The 15,383-nt window shown below is 31.9% G+C and overlaps 2 protein-coding genes across 2 annotated transcripts; one reads left to right on the top strand and one right to left on the bottom strand.

The window, feature by feature from the left end:
- Positions 1 to 4,574: 4,574 nt before the first annotated feature.
- On the bottom strand, positions 4,575 to 5,553 carry LOC124355622 (piggyBac transposable element-derived protein 3-like). The gene is made up of 2 exons (XM_046806784.1): positions 5,379 to 5,553; positions 4,575 to 5,248 (listed from the first exon to the last, which is right to left on the bottom strand). The coding sequence occupies exons 1-2, from the start codon at positions 5,551 to 5,553 to the stop codon at positions 4,575 to 4,577; spliced, it is 849 nt and encodes a 282-aa protein (XP_046662740.1).
- Positions 5,554 to 8,596: 3,043 nt separating this feature from the next.
- LOC124355621 (SCAN domain-containing protein 3-like) lies at positions 8,597 to 9,985 on the top strand. The gene is made up of 2 exons (XM_046806783.1): positions 8,597 to 9,056; positions 9,300 to 9,985. The coding sequence occupies exons 1-2, from the start codon at positions 8,597 to 8,599 to the stop codon at positions 9,983 to 9,985; spliced, it is 1,146 nt and encodes a 381-aa protein (XP_046662739.1).
- Positions 9,986 to 15,383: the final 5,398 nt, after the last annotated feature.

The raw sequence follows: 15,383 nt of genomic DNA, 5'->3' as shown, positions 1-15,383 counted from the left end.
ATCATGTACAAGTTGATTGCGTTAATACACGTCACATTTTATTTTCTTATTATAATATAACATCATTTAATATTAATTGTCTCCAGTCTATGCGAAACTTATAGATATGGCAAAATAAATTTAATTACCAGTCCCATTGGGTAGCGCTCAAAACATTTAAAATTAATATATACATTTAACTAGTAAAATTTCTTTACCTTAGTTTTACAAGAATGCTCACTGGAAGAGTTTTTGACTGCTACAGGTAGGATATTAATTATTTTCAGGCGTAAATACTCATTCGACTTTTGAATTTTATTTCATTAGTGTTGCAGAAATATATCACTTGAATTATGACATATAAGATAGTTATGATATCTTAGTTGAGAAGATTAAAGGTTTCATAGAGTATACCTTGATATAAAATAAATCAAGGGAGATTGTAAAGTTAATAGCTTCTCTTGGTAAAATATCTCCCTGCAGCACTCCCTCCCCTTTAAACCACAAATCAGGTGAACAGCCCTCTTCTGCATCTCAAAAACTAGGTTTATTTCATCTCAGTGATGCCGTTACTCAAACTATAAGCCCAATTTACAATACGGGCTGAAATTAGCCATATTAAACCATCTTAAGTGAATGAATATTTAAAATTTAAGATAAATGTCGCAAAGAATTCAAATATTTAAGGGGTTTAGTACAGGCTATGTCAGTGTATGAGTCCAATTAAGGCAACATCTCTTTTGAGGTCCAGGAGGAAAACAGAAAACAAAAAAAGACGCCAACATCATTAATTAAATAAATAATTTAGGTATTAAGTAATATCATTCTTCTCAATATTAAAATCAAGACCGATGTGTGAAAACCGATTTCTTAAACTGAACGTTAGTAAATTATATAATAGAAATTAACAAAGGCCATTTTAGTGTTATCCGCATATTGAACACAGGTATCTGTATCATACAGATACTGGGAAATACAGATTGAATCCATTGACATATAAAAATAACAACAAGGGGCCAAGAATAGATACTTGGGATACACCTTTCGTTATTGGAAGGAAATGTGACTTTGTTCCACTGCCTCATTAGCAACCTGGACACAATGATAACGATCAGTGAGATATGATTTGAACAAATAATGTTTGATGTCTCTCATACTAGCAATATAAAATAACAAATAACTTTACGATTAGAATTATCAAACATTTTAATGAGATTGCAATAAATCCTAGCAGAAATCTGGTGCCTGTAGAGACTTTCTTCATTAATTATTTTAAGGAACTTTGCAATGTTATCAGAAATTAAATTCTTTGTTATAAACTCAAACTATATGAATAGTATATATGGATTTTATATATATATATATATATATATATATATATTATATATATATATATATATATAGTCTCTTAGAGCAGTTTCAAAAGAAAACTACAATTTTTTTCGTCAATATTTCGTTGTAATTAACAACTTTTTCAAGTACACTTAATATACACAGAATAAAATAAACAAACAAAAGAAGAAACACCTGATAATAAACATTCTAAATGTACATACAATTTTGACATGTAAACAAGTTTTAATTAGTTGTTAATTTAACAATAATAACATAATATATTATAATTTTGAATTTAGGTAAATTTGTAACATATATATATATATATATATACATTATGGATATATATATATATATATATATATATATATAAAATCCATTAAAGGATTAATATGATTTTTTTAAATATGCTTTTGGTCCACTAAACGTTTAAAGATTTTTGTTATTGTTAAAAGCATAGAACTCAGTCCGTAGATATAAGGCAAAAGTTATATAAGGAAACTTTCTTCAAAATGAAATAATTGTTTTCATAAAGATTGGAAAAAATACATTTGGGAATAAATTTATTGAATAACTTTGTTACATGAATTGTATAAGCATCAGCCACTTTGTTGATAACTGAAGGAGACATATCAAACACATCTGAAGCTGTGCTGGAAACGTCTTCCATCCCACATAAGGCATGTAGTCACGACAAACGATTTGTTGAATACGGTTTCGGTTTCTTCCACAGAGAGAATTTCGCAATATAGCCAGACTGGTGTGGATATTCTCTGTGTACTTTTCAACAGCAATACATTCAAATTAATCAGGAAAATGTCTTAGGAATCCAGTTTTTATATTCTAATATAAAATGGGAAGAAACAATTTTAAATGCTTATAAATCGTCAAATTAACACTTTGTTGTACATAATATGGTAAGATGCTGATCCTGTCATAAACTGTACAAAAAAGGTGTACAATAATTTTGAAATTTTGTATTGAAATTTTGTAAATTACTTTTATCCTCAAGGATAAAATTAAATAATTATGAAATACTCAATAATTAGGGAAAGTACAGTATATGGTTTAATCATGATACCTAAGTGATATGTGAATACTGTATGAGAGAGGTTCAGAATAGGTTATAAGGAAGTGTATCATGTACATAAATAGTACACACAGTTGTCTGGGTGTAGACAAGTATTATTGTGCACAGAACTACAATGAAATAAGTAGGTCAAGTGTTAATGTAGGGATCTCATATAAAGGGAATATTTGATCACGTCTAACCATACTCTTCAATCACACCTCTAGGCTGGTTCTATGACATAATCATAATATGGTACATGCATGTACTTTTACCAGCGCCAAATAAAAAATTATTACTTATACATTTTTATGAATGTTATAATAATAACAATTACACAACTGATAGGTTAAGAAAAAATTGGTCACGTGATGTCGGTTTGTAATATTAGTAGTCATATAACTTAATGAATATATGAAAATACATGTTATATTTGTCCTGGAGAAATAGATTACTAATTTTAAGAACTTGTAAAATACTAATACTAACTTTAATATTATTTATATTTTAAATTAATGGTTTCAATATGTTTTTGAACTAGTGCACAAATACATGTATTTCATGATACCCAAAATAAAAAGTCTGATGATTTCTTAATGGCGCAATCTTTGTTTACATACACGGTACTATAGTAAATGATAGAAAATGTTTTGTATAAAACAATTAATTAAAAATATTCTTATATTTTAAAATACGGTACTCATCGTATAAGTATGTTTTACACACTAAATATATTCGAAGCATTTGTGGAATTCTTGATAAATATTTCATACATTTTTACACATTTTTCTGTTGTTTTTAAACATTTTTTTCATTAGTTTAAAACATATTTAAAACATATTTTTCATTGGTTTCATTACTGTTGTACAATTACTGAGTCTTTCAGAGATTTTTCAATTGCTTGAAGAGATTTTCATCGATTTTAACAGATTTATCAATGATTCCATGCAGTTTTTCTTCAATCTATGTATCTTGTTTGCAGCCAATTTTGAAAAGAATTTGCTAAAAAGCTTCTTAAATTATTATTTAAAAATATAAATATTGGAGTTAATAAAAGGGTTGAATAATGTAGGTGATTTGAAATATAAAGAATCCAAGATATTAGTTGATATATAAGAAAAAAAGGAGCGCAAAATTTTAAATTTAGAGTTATTAGATTCGACGAATTCTGATTTACAGTAATTTTGGAGTTATAAGACAGGAAAATGTACGTACTGAACACATTTAAGACTGTCCTAGGAGACAAAAAGATCAAATAGATGCACAAAATTGATAATTACACATACTGTAGTTGTCAGTGGGAAAAAGACAAAGAATGTTGTTTATCAATTTTGCAGAATAAATATTTGTCATTGGTTTTACGATAATTTTCAGTACTTTTTCAAGCAGTTTGAAAATTTATTTCTGACAGATTTTTTACAAATTTTGCAAAAATTTACCAAGATTTTTCAATAAATCAGCTCCCATTAATGCCCAAATTATTTTTTTTAACATATTTATTTTCTTCTGGTATTTTATTATCTATACTACAAAGAATGTAAATATAGATTTTTAAACATTTTTTATTATCCAATACTGAATGACGTCATGTCGACATATGTCGACAGTGGGAATGAATGGTAACATTACGGCATTGACAGATATTGACTACTAAAGCCACCCTTGAGCGCATCCGGTAGGATGGAAACTATATTTACACACATTTTAGTTTACTATTCCTAATGGAAGGAATTTTAAATGAAAGAACATCTATAGAATAGCACTTTTATTTATGTATAAAACTACAACTATACAAATTGGTTCATAAATAATACAAAAAACATTTTTTTATGTAACATAAAATAATATTTTCGAATATCAAAAGGAAGTACATGTTTATCAAAACGTTTGTAAGAAATGCATTGAGCATGTTTTGCACAATAATGTTACAAACACTGTTATAAAACACGATCTACAATCAAAAATATTTATAAACTAATGTTACGTGAATAGAAGTATTGTTAAGTAAAACAATGAGCCGTTGTAAAATCTGCTAGTAGCCTTCTACGTGGTACAAATACTACTGCACTCATAAAAAACTGTCAAATACGTAATAATACGTACTTAAAAAACACAAAAATGTAGTTTTAGGAAGACATTTTGGAAGAAAAATTATGTACAAACTCTAAAACTACTGTTGTAGCCGACAAACCTATTGTGCCCTTGAGTGGAATACCTTGTCACACAACACGTGACAGCCAACCTTACAAGTTTCACAAATTTTCCTGGTCGCTTTGCCACAGTGACCACATATTTTTTGCGTAGCAGAGGAAGCTAAAAATTGATTACCGCTGAAGCGGACGTCTGGGATAACCCTTGTTACATCTTTTGAACTTGGTCGTCCTGCTGCCGGTCTGATTGTTTTGTAGGTTGCCATGTAACTTTGGACTACATACCTTGTAAAAGAAAGGCAATCCAACTTTTTTTCCTTGCCTTTAGGGGTCATTCGATAAATAAGCCAAGCATTGTTCATCAATACACTGAGCATGTATATCATTGGCCAATAGCATTTTTTTGATCTGACATTGATGCGGTATATGGAAATGTTTTCATCCAAACGATCAACGCCGTCCATATAAGTCTTGTACAAGACAATACAGGCAGGTTGATCCACATAAATATGTTTTTTATGTTCATTTGACCACCGCTTCGCTTTGCCAAGAGGCTTAGCTCCAGCAACAGTAGATGCGATAGTGAACACACTGTTGTCATTGTAGTGGACAAACGTGATTTTAGTTTCTAGGTCAGTAAGTTGGTAGTATGATCCTTGTTCTTCTTTAGTTACGGTTTCTGGTTCTGGAAGGGGAGCTTTCTCCACTCTGTCAGCTTGTAATGTACCAGTTCACTCGTGGCCTTCCTTTTTCAACGCCTCCAACAGACGGAACGAAGTAAAAACATTGTCGAAGAATAAACTGTACTTCCTGTCTTTAGGCAATTCTGTTATGAGATCAATGACCACTGATCCTCCAACGCCTAGTCCTGGGACTGATGTTCCGGACTTTGCCTTGATACGGCTCTCCTTGAACGATGTAGCCTAGTCTTCTTGCGAGAACCCAAACTTTATATTCAAAGCGGATAGGTTTTCCGTGGATATGCTGCTTTGCTCCATGTCTTCCGTAGTAGGGCACCATGGATTCGTCAACAGATAAGTAAACGTCAATTCCATTTTGGGTTATCTTCTCACAAAAACGAACTCTGCCCCAGCCCTTAGTTGGCTGCCGGAAAGTTTATTTATGTTTCTCGAAGGGTCCTCATCGTCACTATCTCGATCGCTCTGCAGTGCGTTGACTGGAGGCTTCATGAATATCGTAGCCTTTACAACGTCAGTTGTGTCTTCTAAAAAAGAAGTTATTTGTTCTATGGTCAGCCTAAAACGAAAAAACAAAGATGGAATGACAGATACCAACACGTAACCGTCTGCGCTCACTGTCGACATTTGCCGACATTACCTGTAACCATGACCATGTAATCGATTATGCCCACACTGTCGACATTTGTCTACATCAATGTTTACGTCACACTAGACCTGTGTTATAAATGTAGTTTACCTTATCTACTGATATATTACTATAAATTAGCTCTTTATCTAACTTTATAAGGTAGTTCTGGAATCTAAATGTAAAAATGAATTGTTAAAACTACTTACGAATTCAACAAAGATATCATAAAATGTGCAGAGTAACATAACCTCAAACCTGGCAATCACAGTATCGTTCACTACTACCGGTCGCAGCTGTCGCGGCATGGCAGGGATGCCAACCTAACCAAAAAAACATACTAACTGCCGGGCGGAACCGACTAGGCTGTTTTTGCGATAGTTAAAGTAAAACGTCGACAAATGTCGACAGTGGTCGTAAATGGGTTAGAAGGATTTATCATTAAATCAGCTGAGATTTTCTGATTTATTGTACTTTGACATAGAATGTATGCAAGAGCGGTTTATGGTCCTTTGATCAGTTTTTAGGTTGATTTACGGACTATCCTAAAAGTAAACAAGAACTGCCATATTACTATCTACTTTTACAATATACGAGCTCGTATACAAGACAGTATTTATGCATTCCTGAAGTATATTGCGTACGTATATATATATATATATATATATATATATATATATATATATATATGTGTATGTGTGTGTGTGTGTGTGTGTGTGTGTGTGTGTGTGTGTGTGTGTGTGTGTGTGTGTGTGTGTGTGTGTGCGTGGGCGTGTGTGTTTGTGTTCCATAATATACTTAAATTAAATTAAATTAATTTCCAATACATTATATAAACTGCAATATGTAAGAAAACATTCAACACCAAGACTCAATTATTACAGTTTCAGCCATAAGAGTTTTCATCATTTGCATGTAAACCTAAAATTTGTTATTCAATAATCTTAGAACTTATTAATTAGATATATTAATATAAAAATACTTACATAAGTATCTTATAATATTCACATCATATACAGTTCAAATCCAGACTCTGATTTTTTGAAATGCAAGTAATTTATGAAAGTTTGAGAAATGCTTCATCGAACTTGAATAAGGGCCAACTAATCACACTTCAATAGTTTTGTATTTTGCTAGTGTTTGATAAAGTCAAGAGAATACTTGTCTGCAATGAAACAAAAGTTCGCAAGTCAATCGGAATAACATTAATTGGAACTCACTTGTAATTACAAATCCAGTGCGCTCTTAAGCAATACAAAGGCCTTAATTCATTATCCGTCTTAGAGTAAATGCTTACTTTAGATCGAAGTTTAAACCAACTTTGTGTTCCATTGTTTAGTTTATACAGAAAATAGCATAATGAGGGAGATTAATTTCTAAAGCTTTATCGAGAATTACGTAATGTGTAATAGAATAAAATAAAAGCATGCAATTTTAGTTATTGCGTCTAAAAGCTACTATGGACAGTCACCTAATTCTTCTTAAAATTCTAAATTGAATCATTTAAATTATTTTAAGAAACAAAACTGTTTTTCAACTGAGTACAATCATATATATATATATATATATATATATATATATATATATATATATATATATATATATATGAATATTTGTATATCATCATATCTTTATTTTACTCTGGCTAATACCAATATTTGTACCTATTGTATTTGCTCAGAGTTACCTAATCATATTACTCGAAGGACTGCAAAATTTTGTTTCTGTCTGCCGAGAATGAACTGGTCTAATGAATCATAATTTTGTATGGTTGAATAGACACGTTCATAACATTTTTCTGTAGTACATGATACAAGGGTAGTAACAGAAAATTCAAACTATTATACTCTATTGCATTAAATAAAACTTTTAACACCCCCTTCTTTTGCGTAGAAAACTCGGTTGCTCAACCGTCCTTTACGATTATCATCGTAGTACACTCAGTTATGCACTTGATAAGGCAATGGGAATACCTCTTCACCTATATTGCACTTTTGCATAACTTTTTTTTAATGTGGGTGTCCCTGATGTCGAAGCGATTGGGGGGGGGTTTCGTTTTCAGCTTCTTAGTTCTTCGTCGCCGACTTGTTTTTGATCCCTTCAGACGAAAATGATTTCAGATTTCAGGAGTCAAGTCTGTAACAGTATCACATTTCAGATGCTGCACTAAGAGGAAGGTGAACTGGAACTAAACTCAACGTTCGCATCATTCTATGGTTATGATGTATCTATGAAATTATGATATCCGTGGCCCTTTATATATGTTACCGGACAAACCCGATTTTAGGACAAACTAGTTTGGACTAGGATGTTCTAGTTTTTCCTGACCACACTAGGATAAACTAGTTTGGCCTTATTGATTACAGGCTGAACTGGTTTGGCCTAATAGCGTTAGGATAAACTAGTTCAGCCTGGTAGAATTGTTAGGCCGAACTAGTTTGGCCTGGTAGCGAACGGATAAACTAATGTGGCTGGGTTCAAGGTCAGGCCAAACCCAAGCAGCCGGGTGGTGGGGGTTGCAAGTCTCGACGTGCTCGTCGCATTACATTGTTTGCTCCTACCGCTCACTCTCTCAGTCAGTATCCGCTGTGCGTGGAGTGCGAATATGAGTTGTCTTAGTTGTTATTTGGTTGTTCGTTGTGCTTTACACCGTGCTTTGGAGTGTGTCGTGTGGGAGTATTAGTGTTAGTGAGCTAAGAGAGTGGTACAAGTAACGTATACTTTAGTAGGTGGGACTATGGAGGAAGATTCTGTTAGTGGTGGGCATAGCCAGAAAGAATGGAGAGAAAGATTCATGACTACAGTTTTACAAAGTGAAAACGAGAAATCAACACATTTCAACGTATTGACAAAAGATAAGTACCAACAACTTATAAATGAAGTCGAAACTGCTGCAAACACAGATAAGAAGACCCCGTTGCAGCAGAGACGCCTGAAACGATTTGGTGTAATTGACATCGGAGGAGTAAAAAAATTGGTGGCAGCCGGTGAGAGAAACCAAGACATCAAGTACTATTTGACGGTAGATGAACTGTACGATGTTATCGATGCTGCTCACGGGGCAGTTGGTCACGGTGGCCGTGATAGAATGCTTGCCGAAACGTCAAAGAAATATGCCAATATTACGAAGGAAGAAATACAGCTTTATCTGTCAATGTGCCAAGTATGTCACATGAAAAAAAACAAAAAGAAACGAGGTCTGGTCTCAAAACCAATTTTACATTCGGAAATGAATAGTAGGTGCCAAGTTGATCTTATCGATTTTCAGACTCAACCAGATAACCAATTTAAGTTTATAATGGTTTACCAAGATCATTTTACAAAATTTGTTTTGCTTCGTCCATTGCAAAGCAAAAGAGCTGAGGAAGTTGCCTACCAACTGAATGATATCTTTTTAACTTTAGGAGCCCCGTGTATTCTAAAGTCTGATAATGGATGAGAATTTGTTAATAAAGTTATTTCTGAAGTAACACAGTTGTGGCCAGAGTTGAAAATTGTGCATGGTAAACCTCGGCACAGCCAAAGTCAGGGCTCAGTTGAAAGAGCCAATCAAGACATCGAAAACATGCTCGCATCTTGGATGGCTGATAACAAGACAACAAAGTGGTCTGAGGGGTTACGGTATGTACAATTCATGAAGAACAGAGCTTTCCATTCTGGTATTAAGCAATCTCCTTATAAAGCTATGTTCGGCATGGATCCTAGAGTCGGACTTTCTACTTCATCTCTCCCCTCTGAAATTTTCAAAGATATAAACGATGAGGAAGATCTTAAAAAGGTTATAAACAATAACCTAACACCTGCAAGTGAAACAGCTGACGATATCTTAATGGAAGAAGATGAAAATATGGTTCAGACCCATACCTCAACTGAAAATAAAATAAAAAATTCAAGAAAAACCGCTGCTGAAGGTCTAAGAAAGCAAGCAAAAAAAATGAAATCACACAGTGACAAGTCACATCCACCAGCCAATATTGGAGATAACGTCATGATACCCGTTCCCGATGTGGACAAGTCTAAAGTTGACCTAAGGAATATCATTGGAGTTGTTATTGATATCACTGATGAGGGGCTGTACAAAATTGGAACGAAACATGGAATTCTTCAAACACTCTATTGCAGGTAGGCATATGTTTAGTTAATTATGTTAACGTTAACGTTATAGTTATAGTTATGTTAACGGTATAGTTTCAAAAATGTTTTTTGAACCCGTGTTTGATCTCACAATTTTACCCTCATCGTCCATAATTTTTACCCGAATTCAACGACTTTTCATTTAAACCAGCCTAAATATAAGTTTACAGTAAATTACAAATGTTAAAAGTTTAAGTTTACTTAATTGTTTATCAAGAATACAATTTGCGGACTTTTTTCAGAACCCAGTTTGACGTGAGTGCCCAAAGATTCTTCACTGAAAATGACGTGAATATGGAGAGCGAGATTTCTTTAAGAACCGCAGCAACAAAACATTCCATTGGTAGCGGTCAAGGATTTCTAAAATGTTCTTGTACAACAAGCTGCAAAACAAATAGGTGCCTTTGCAAAAAGAAAAATGTACTCTGCAATTCTAAATGCCATTCCAGTTTGTCATGTAACAATAAGTAATCAATAAACACGTTTAGTTTTGTTCCTCAGAATATCGAAATGTGAATAATTCATTACCCTTAAACATTTTATGATACTATATAGTTTAAACCCCCACCCCCCCGGCTGCTTGGGTTTGGCCTGACCTTGAACCCGGCCACATTAGTTTATCCGTTCGCTACCAGGCCAAACTAGTTCGGCCTAACAATTCTACCAGGCTGAACTAGTTTATCCTAACGCTATTAGGCCAAACCAATTCAGCCTGTAATCAATAAGGCCAAACTAGTTTATCCTAGTGTGGTCAGGAAAAACTAGAACATCCTAGTCCAAACTAGTTTGTCCTAAAATCGGGTTTGTCCGGTAACATATATATATATATATATATATTTATATATATATATATAAAAAAATAAAAACATATGTGTGTGTATATATATATATATATATATATATAAAACCATATGTGTGTGTGTGTATATATATATATATATATATATATATATATATATATGTGTATGGTGGTTTTTGTTTTTTTACTGATGCAAGTTTCTGGGAAACTGCTAGTTTATTGTTACATAGAAAACATCATGATGGAAATTAAAAATGAGTGAATGGTGTGAAGAAAAATGATTCTTTGTGCTCAGGGTGTAAGGGAAGATTACATATGTGTAGTGTGTCGTAACAAGGATAGAAAAAATGTTTGAAGAAACAAGAATAACATGGATGGCAGGGTTTGAAGGTTTTTGAGTTGTGCTAAGGTTGCAATGAAAGGAATTTCTCTGTCTGGTATTTATGTAACAGAAACACGTTCAAACTCACAGTGAAATTAACTAAGCCATTGTCATAAGAGGCTGCCTACCAAGCAATCTCAGAACAACTTTATAATTCAGCAGCCAATACAGAGTCCAGTGACATCATCAAGGTCAAATATTAGGCAGCAACCACAGGTGCTACACTTCTTTAACACATTTATAACTTAAACTGAGCTTGATGATAATCATTATTTCGTAAAATTAAATCTTCTTTCAAATAAAGTGATCCTACTATTAACATATTGACATATAGTCAAATGCTTATACTGAATAGATATATTTAATTATTTCATGTTTTATTCCGTACTATAATTGACTCTGGTAATACATGACTCTGTAAAACTGCAAATATATCAACACTTTTACTATATGAGTAAGATTTAAATGTGCATGTAAATTTGTATATTTCGTATTGCTTGATCTAAAATTATGGAAATTCATTATTTATACTGAAATTACAATTGAATCTAAATATTTTAGATAATGTTGACAGTACGGACCTAACTTTATAACGAGGAAAGTGTTAAGTTTACTTAATTTAAAACTCTCTATGGAAAACAAGAAATGTTTTGCATTTAAACTTAATGTCAAATTGAGATCGACTCTTGATTGTGGAGACCAGGGTACTTAGAATACTCTTAGACTTGTAAGACTTTAACAGACTTAAATTTACAGAATGTAATCAAAGGAAGAAGAAAGCAGGAATGTATAGGAAGGCTGGAAGAACTTATTAATCTAGCTGGAAGTTTGTGTGAGGCAGGATGGTTAATTGTTCAAAAAAATACCTCACAACAGCCCTTAGGCACGGATAACAGACTGCTGTGTCACATTAACCAGTACAACTTTATGATGAAGAAATCAGAAACTAAACTATCCCTTGATACACTCAATACAAGGATCTTATCACTAGCGTCAATAATACCCAACAAGGCTGAAACACTGATATCTGACCGTAGTGTCGTATTAACCAGTACAACTTTATGATGAAGAAATCAGAAACTAAACTATCCCTTGATATACTCAATACAAGGATCCTATCACTAGCGTCAATAATACCCAACAAGGCTGAAGCACTGATATCTGACCATAGTGTCGTATTAAACAGTACAACTTCATGATAAAACTGTGCTATTTAACTTGCTCTAAAGATGGCATTGCAGCTTAAAATAAATTGTCAATCCTTATATAAACCAAACAATAAGGCAAAGTCACTTCTTCATATTCACTTGTAGGTAAGTTACTACAATATGTTGTGTGGTTAAACTTTAGCATATACTCTGTTTTTAATTTATTTATTTTACCTTCTTATCATTACCAAAACTGATGCCCTGAAACCAATATCACAACAATAACTTTTTGCCATTTAGACATTAACATTCCCAATGGACTAATGTGTACTATTTTCGATTCCGACGTAAAGGTAGAGTTTCAAAATACATCTTTAATAGCTTGGTCAACTCGAATGGCAGTTACTGTACATTCAGAAACATATATTGGATTTAGTTTTTAATATACTAGCCGGAGAACTTTCGCCACGCGCCAGACAATCAGCCAATAAACTACCTTATCATAATTTTCAAACAGTACGTGTGTGTGTGAGTGTGTGTGTGGGCTCGTGCGTGTGTCTGTGTGTGATATTTATGTCTATTTTTATTAAAACACTTTTATTAGATCATTGGAGTATTAACTATTAAAGGAAATACGGTTTTAATGAATTAAGAAAAAATAAAATTTTTAATGTTAAAGACATTTTCATATATTTGGATCGTGTAGAGTGAAGGTTTATAACAGTGAACTCCTTATTTAGAAAATAAATTTTTACAATATTAAATTATATTAAACATACAAAATTAATACGCAAAGAAATTATTTATTTAATTATTATTGTTAGGGAGACAATTAACAATACCTATATAATTGAAAAGATTGCTTTAATAAATAACTTGTAGTAAACCCTCTTATGATTCGTTTAAAATCTCCCCTATAAAATCAACAGGAATATCGTATTCATAAATCTCTCTGAACATTTTAATAGACTGCAAATATGTGTTCTGGACAAGCAGTAATAATCATATATTTAACATAAAGATTATTATAAAATTTGTAAAATATTATTTCAGAACCATTGCATATTTATAACACATTTAATAAAACTGCCTATTTTAAAAGGGTTGTCTACTTGTAATAACTTTTACAATAACATATATTTTAAGTATATCAAGCAATTAGGGATTTTTAAAACCATTTATTTCAGCATTGTTAACCGTTATACTGTTTATTTCTTGCACTCTTTAATGTATTCTGCTTGCTGTAATTGAAAAAATAACAAGTTTTGATGTACATGTCTTCATTTCTTGCTAAGGACTGACATGATTAATTAACCATTAATTAACGATTAATTTTGCCAAGCAGTAAAAGTAACAGTCTAACTGTTGCTCCCTTAATTTATAATAAATATAGAATTCAACAGAGGTTAAATCCTTCAACTTTTAGTGAAACACCACGAGTGGTTATTATATCTAACAGTTAATTACAATTACTACTCTCACAGTAGCTTTGTAACTTGACTTAAATAAACTTATGATCTTAAAACATTGTTCTCGTGGAATAAGTAACGCAAAATTGCGAAATTGGATTTTAAGAAATTAAATTTTGTCTTCTGACGTTATTAGTCATTACTAGACTTCATTTAATATCTGTAACGACAAAGTATCAAGGGTATTTACAGGTGTTTTGATTAGTTATCTCATGTATTTAAGCTAAAGAGTTTTCTGTTTCATATAGATTAAAGTATTTAATTATATATATATATATATATATATATATAAGCTAGATTGCTAAATATATATTTACAGATAAAAAGGAAAGGGCTTACACATTACGTTCTGCCAGAGGCAAAATTTTCTGAACACAATAAACACCAATTTGTCAAATTTGGTTGTTTATTTAACAAGTACAGCTACTCAGGATGACATGTTTATGATTGGAAACTAACTTAAACAGTGGAAGAAACTAGTAGTAAAAAAACTAGCCACAGTTATAAGGTTTAATTTTTATTTCCTCGATAGATAAAGGATAACAGTTTTTTCCTGTCACTGTAGACACTTTTATGTGCAGTGGAATTAATATTCTTGACAGTTCACGACAGTAATGAAAGTAGTTTACATCCTACCTTTCGACTTTTCTCATTATAGCAAGCTGGCGACTTTTATTAAATCAGCATAGTGTTACACTAAACAACTTCTGATGTTTAAAGTTAAGTTAACGTTGTTTACAAATTTGGACTAAATAAGGTAAAGAATCATGCGTTTTGTATATTATACAAAATTTGAAAATGAATTCTCCAGTAGGACGAACATGTTTTGATTTATTTGAAATGATTTGTTTCTCCAGTGAGCATGCGCAGGAACTAATCTTGATACTTTAAATATCTGAAGTGGTTAGAAAAAGGTAGAATTAATTTGTTACTAAAACTTGACAACAAGGCACTACATTTTTCCCGTAACGTAATGAACGCTCTTTCTAGTTGAAAACAGTCTTAATACATTTATTAAAATAAATTCAACAAATATTCTTAAACACACACACATATTATATATATATATATATATATATATATATATATATATATACATTTTAGATATATATGTATATTATCAATTCACCTGACGATGGCATCTTTGATGTCGAAAGCCCTCGTGAAAAAAAAAAAAATATTGTATAATTGTGAATTTTATAATTTAATAGAAAATAGTGTTTTCCAATAAGAAGAGCTCCTCCTTCTATGAATATTTTCATTATTTGGACTAATTAAATTATTTTCACTATGGTGTTAATTGGATGAACTTTATTTACTACTAACTCGTTAAGTATACTGTAAATACATAATTATATTAGGTTAGGCAACTTTAAAAATGTATTTTGTTAGATAAATTCTATTTTTTTATATATAAAAGATAGTATGAACATAATCTGACATACATACACTTCGGTATACATTATTTGTTATGATTTTACTATAGCGTATTTATGCAAAAAGCCACCAATTGTTAACATTAATGTAAAGATAAAGAGGGCTGCAGAACTTTCGTGCGTGTCCTTCGACCAACTTTTTCAAAAAGCATTAAA

This window comes from Homalodisca vitripennis, chromosome 2 (assembly GCF_021130785.1).
Source record: "Homalodisca vitripennis isolate AUS2020 chromosome 2, UT_GWSS_2.1, whole genome shotgun sequence".
In the NCBI taxonomy this organism is placed as follows: Eukaryota; Metazoa; Arthropoda; class Insecta; order Hemiptera; family Cicadellidae; genus Homalodisca; species Homalodisca vitripennis.
This window is presented reverse-complemented; position numbering and strand designations above follow the sequence as displayed.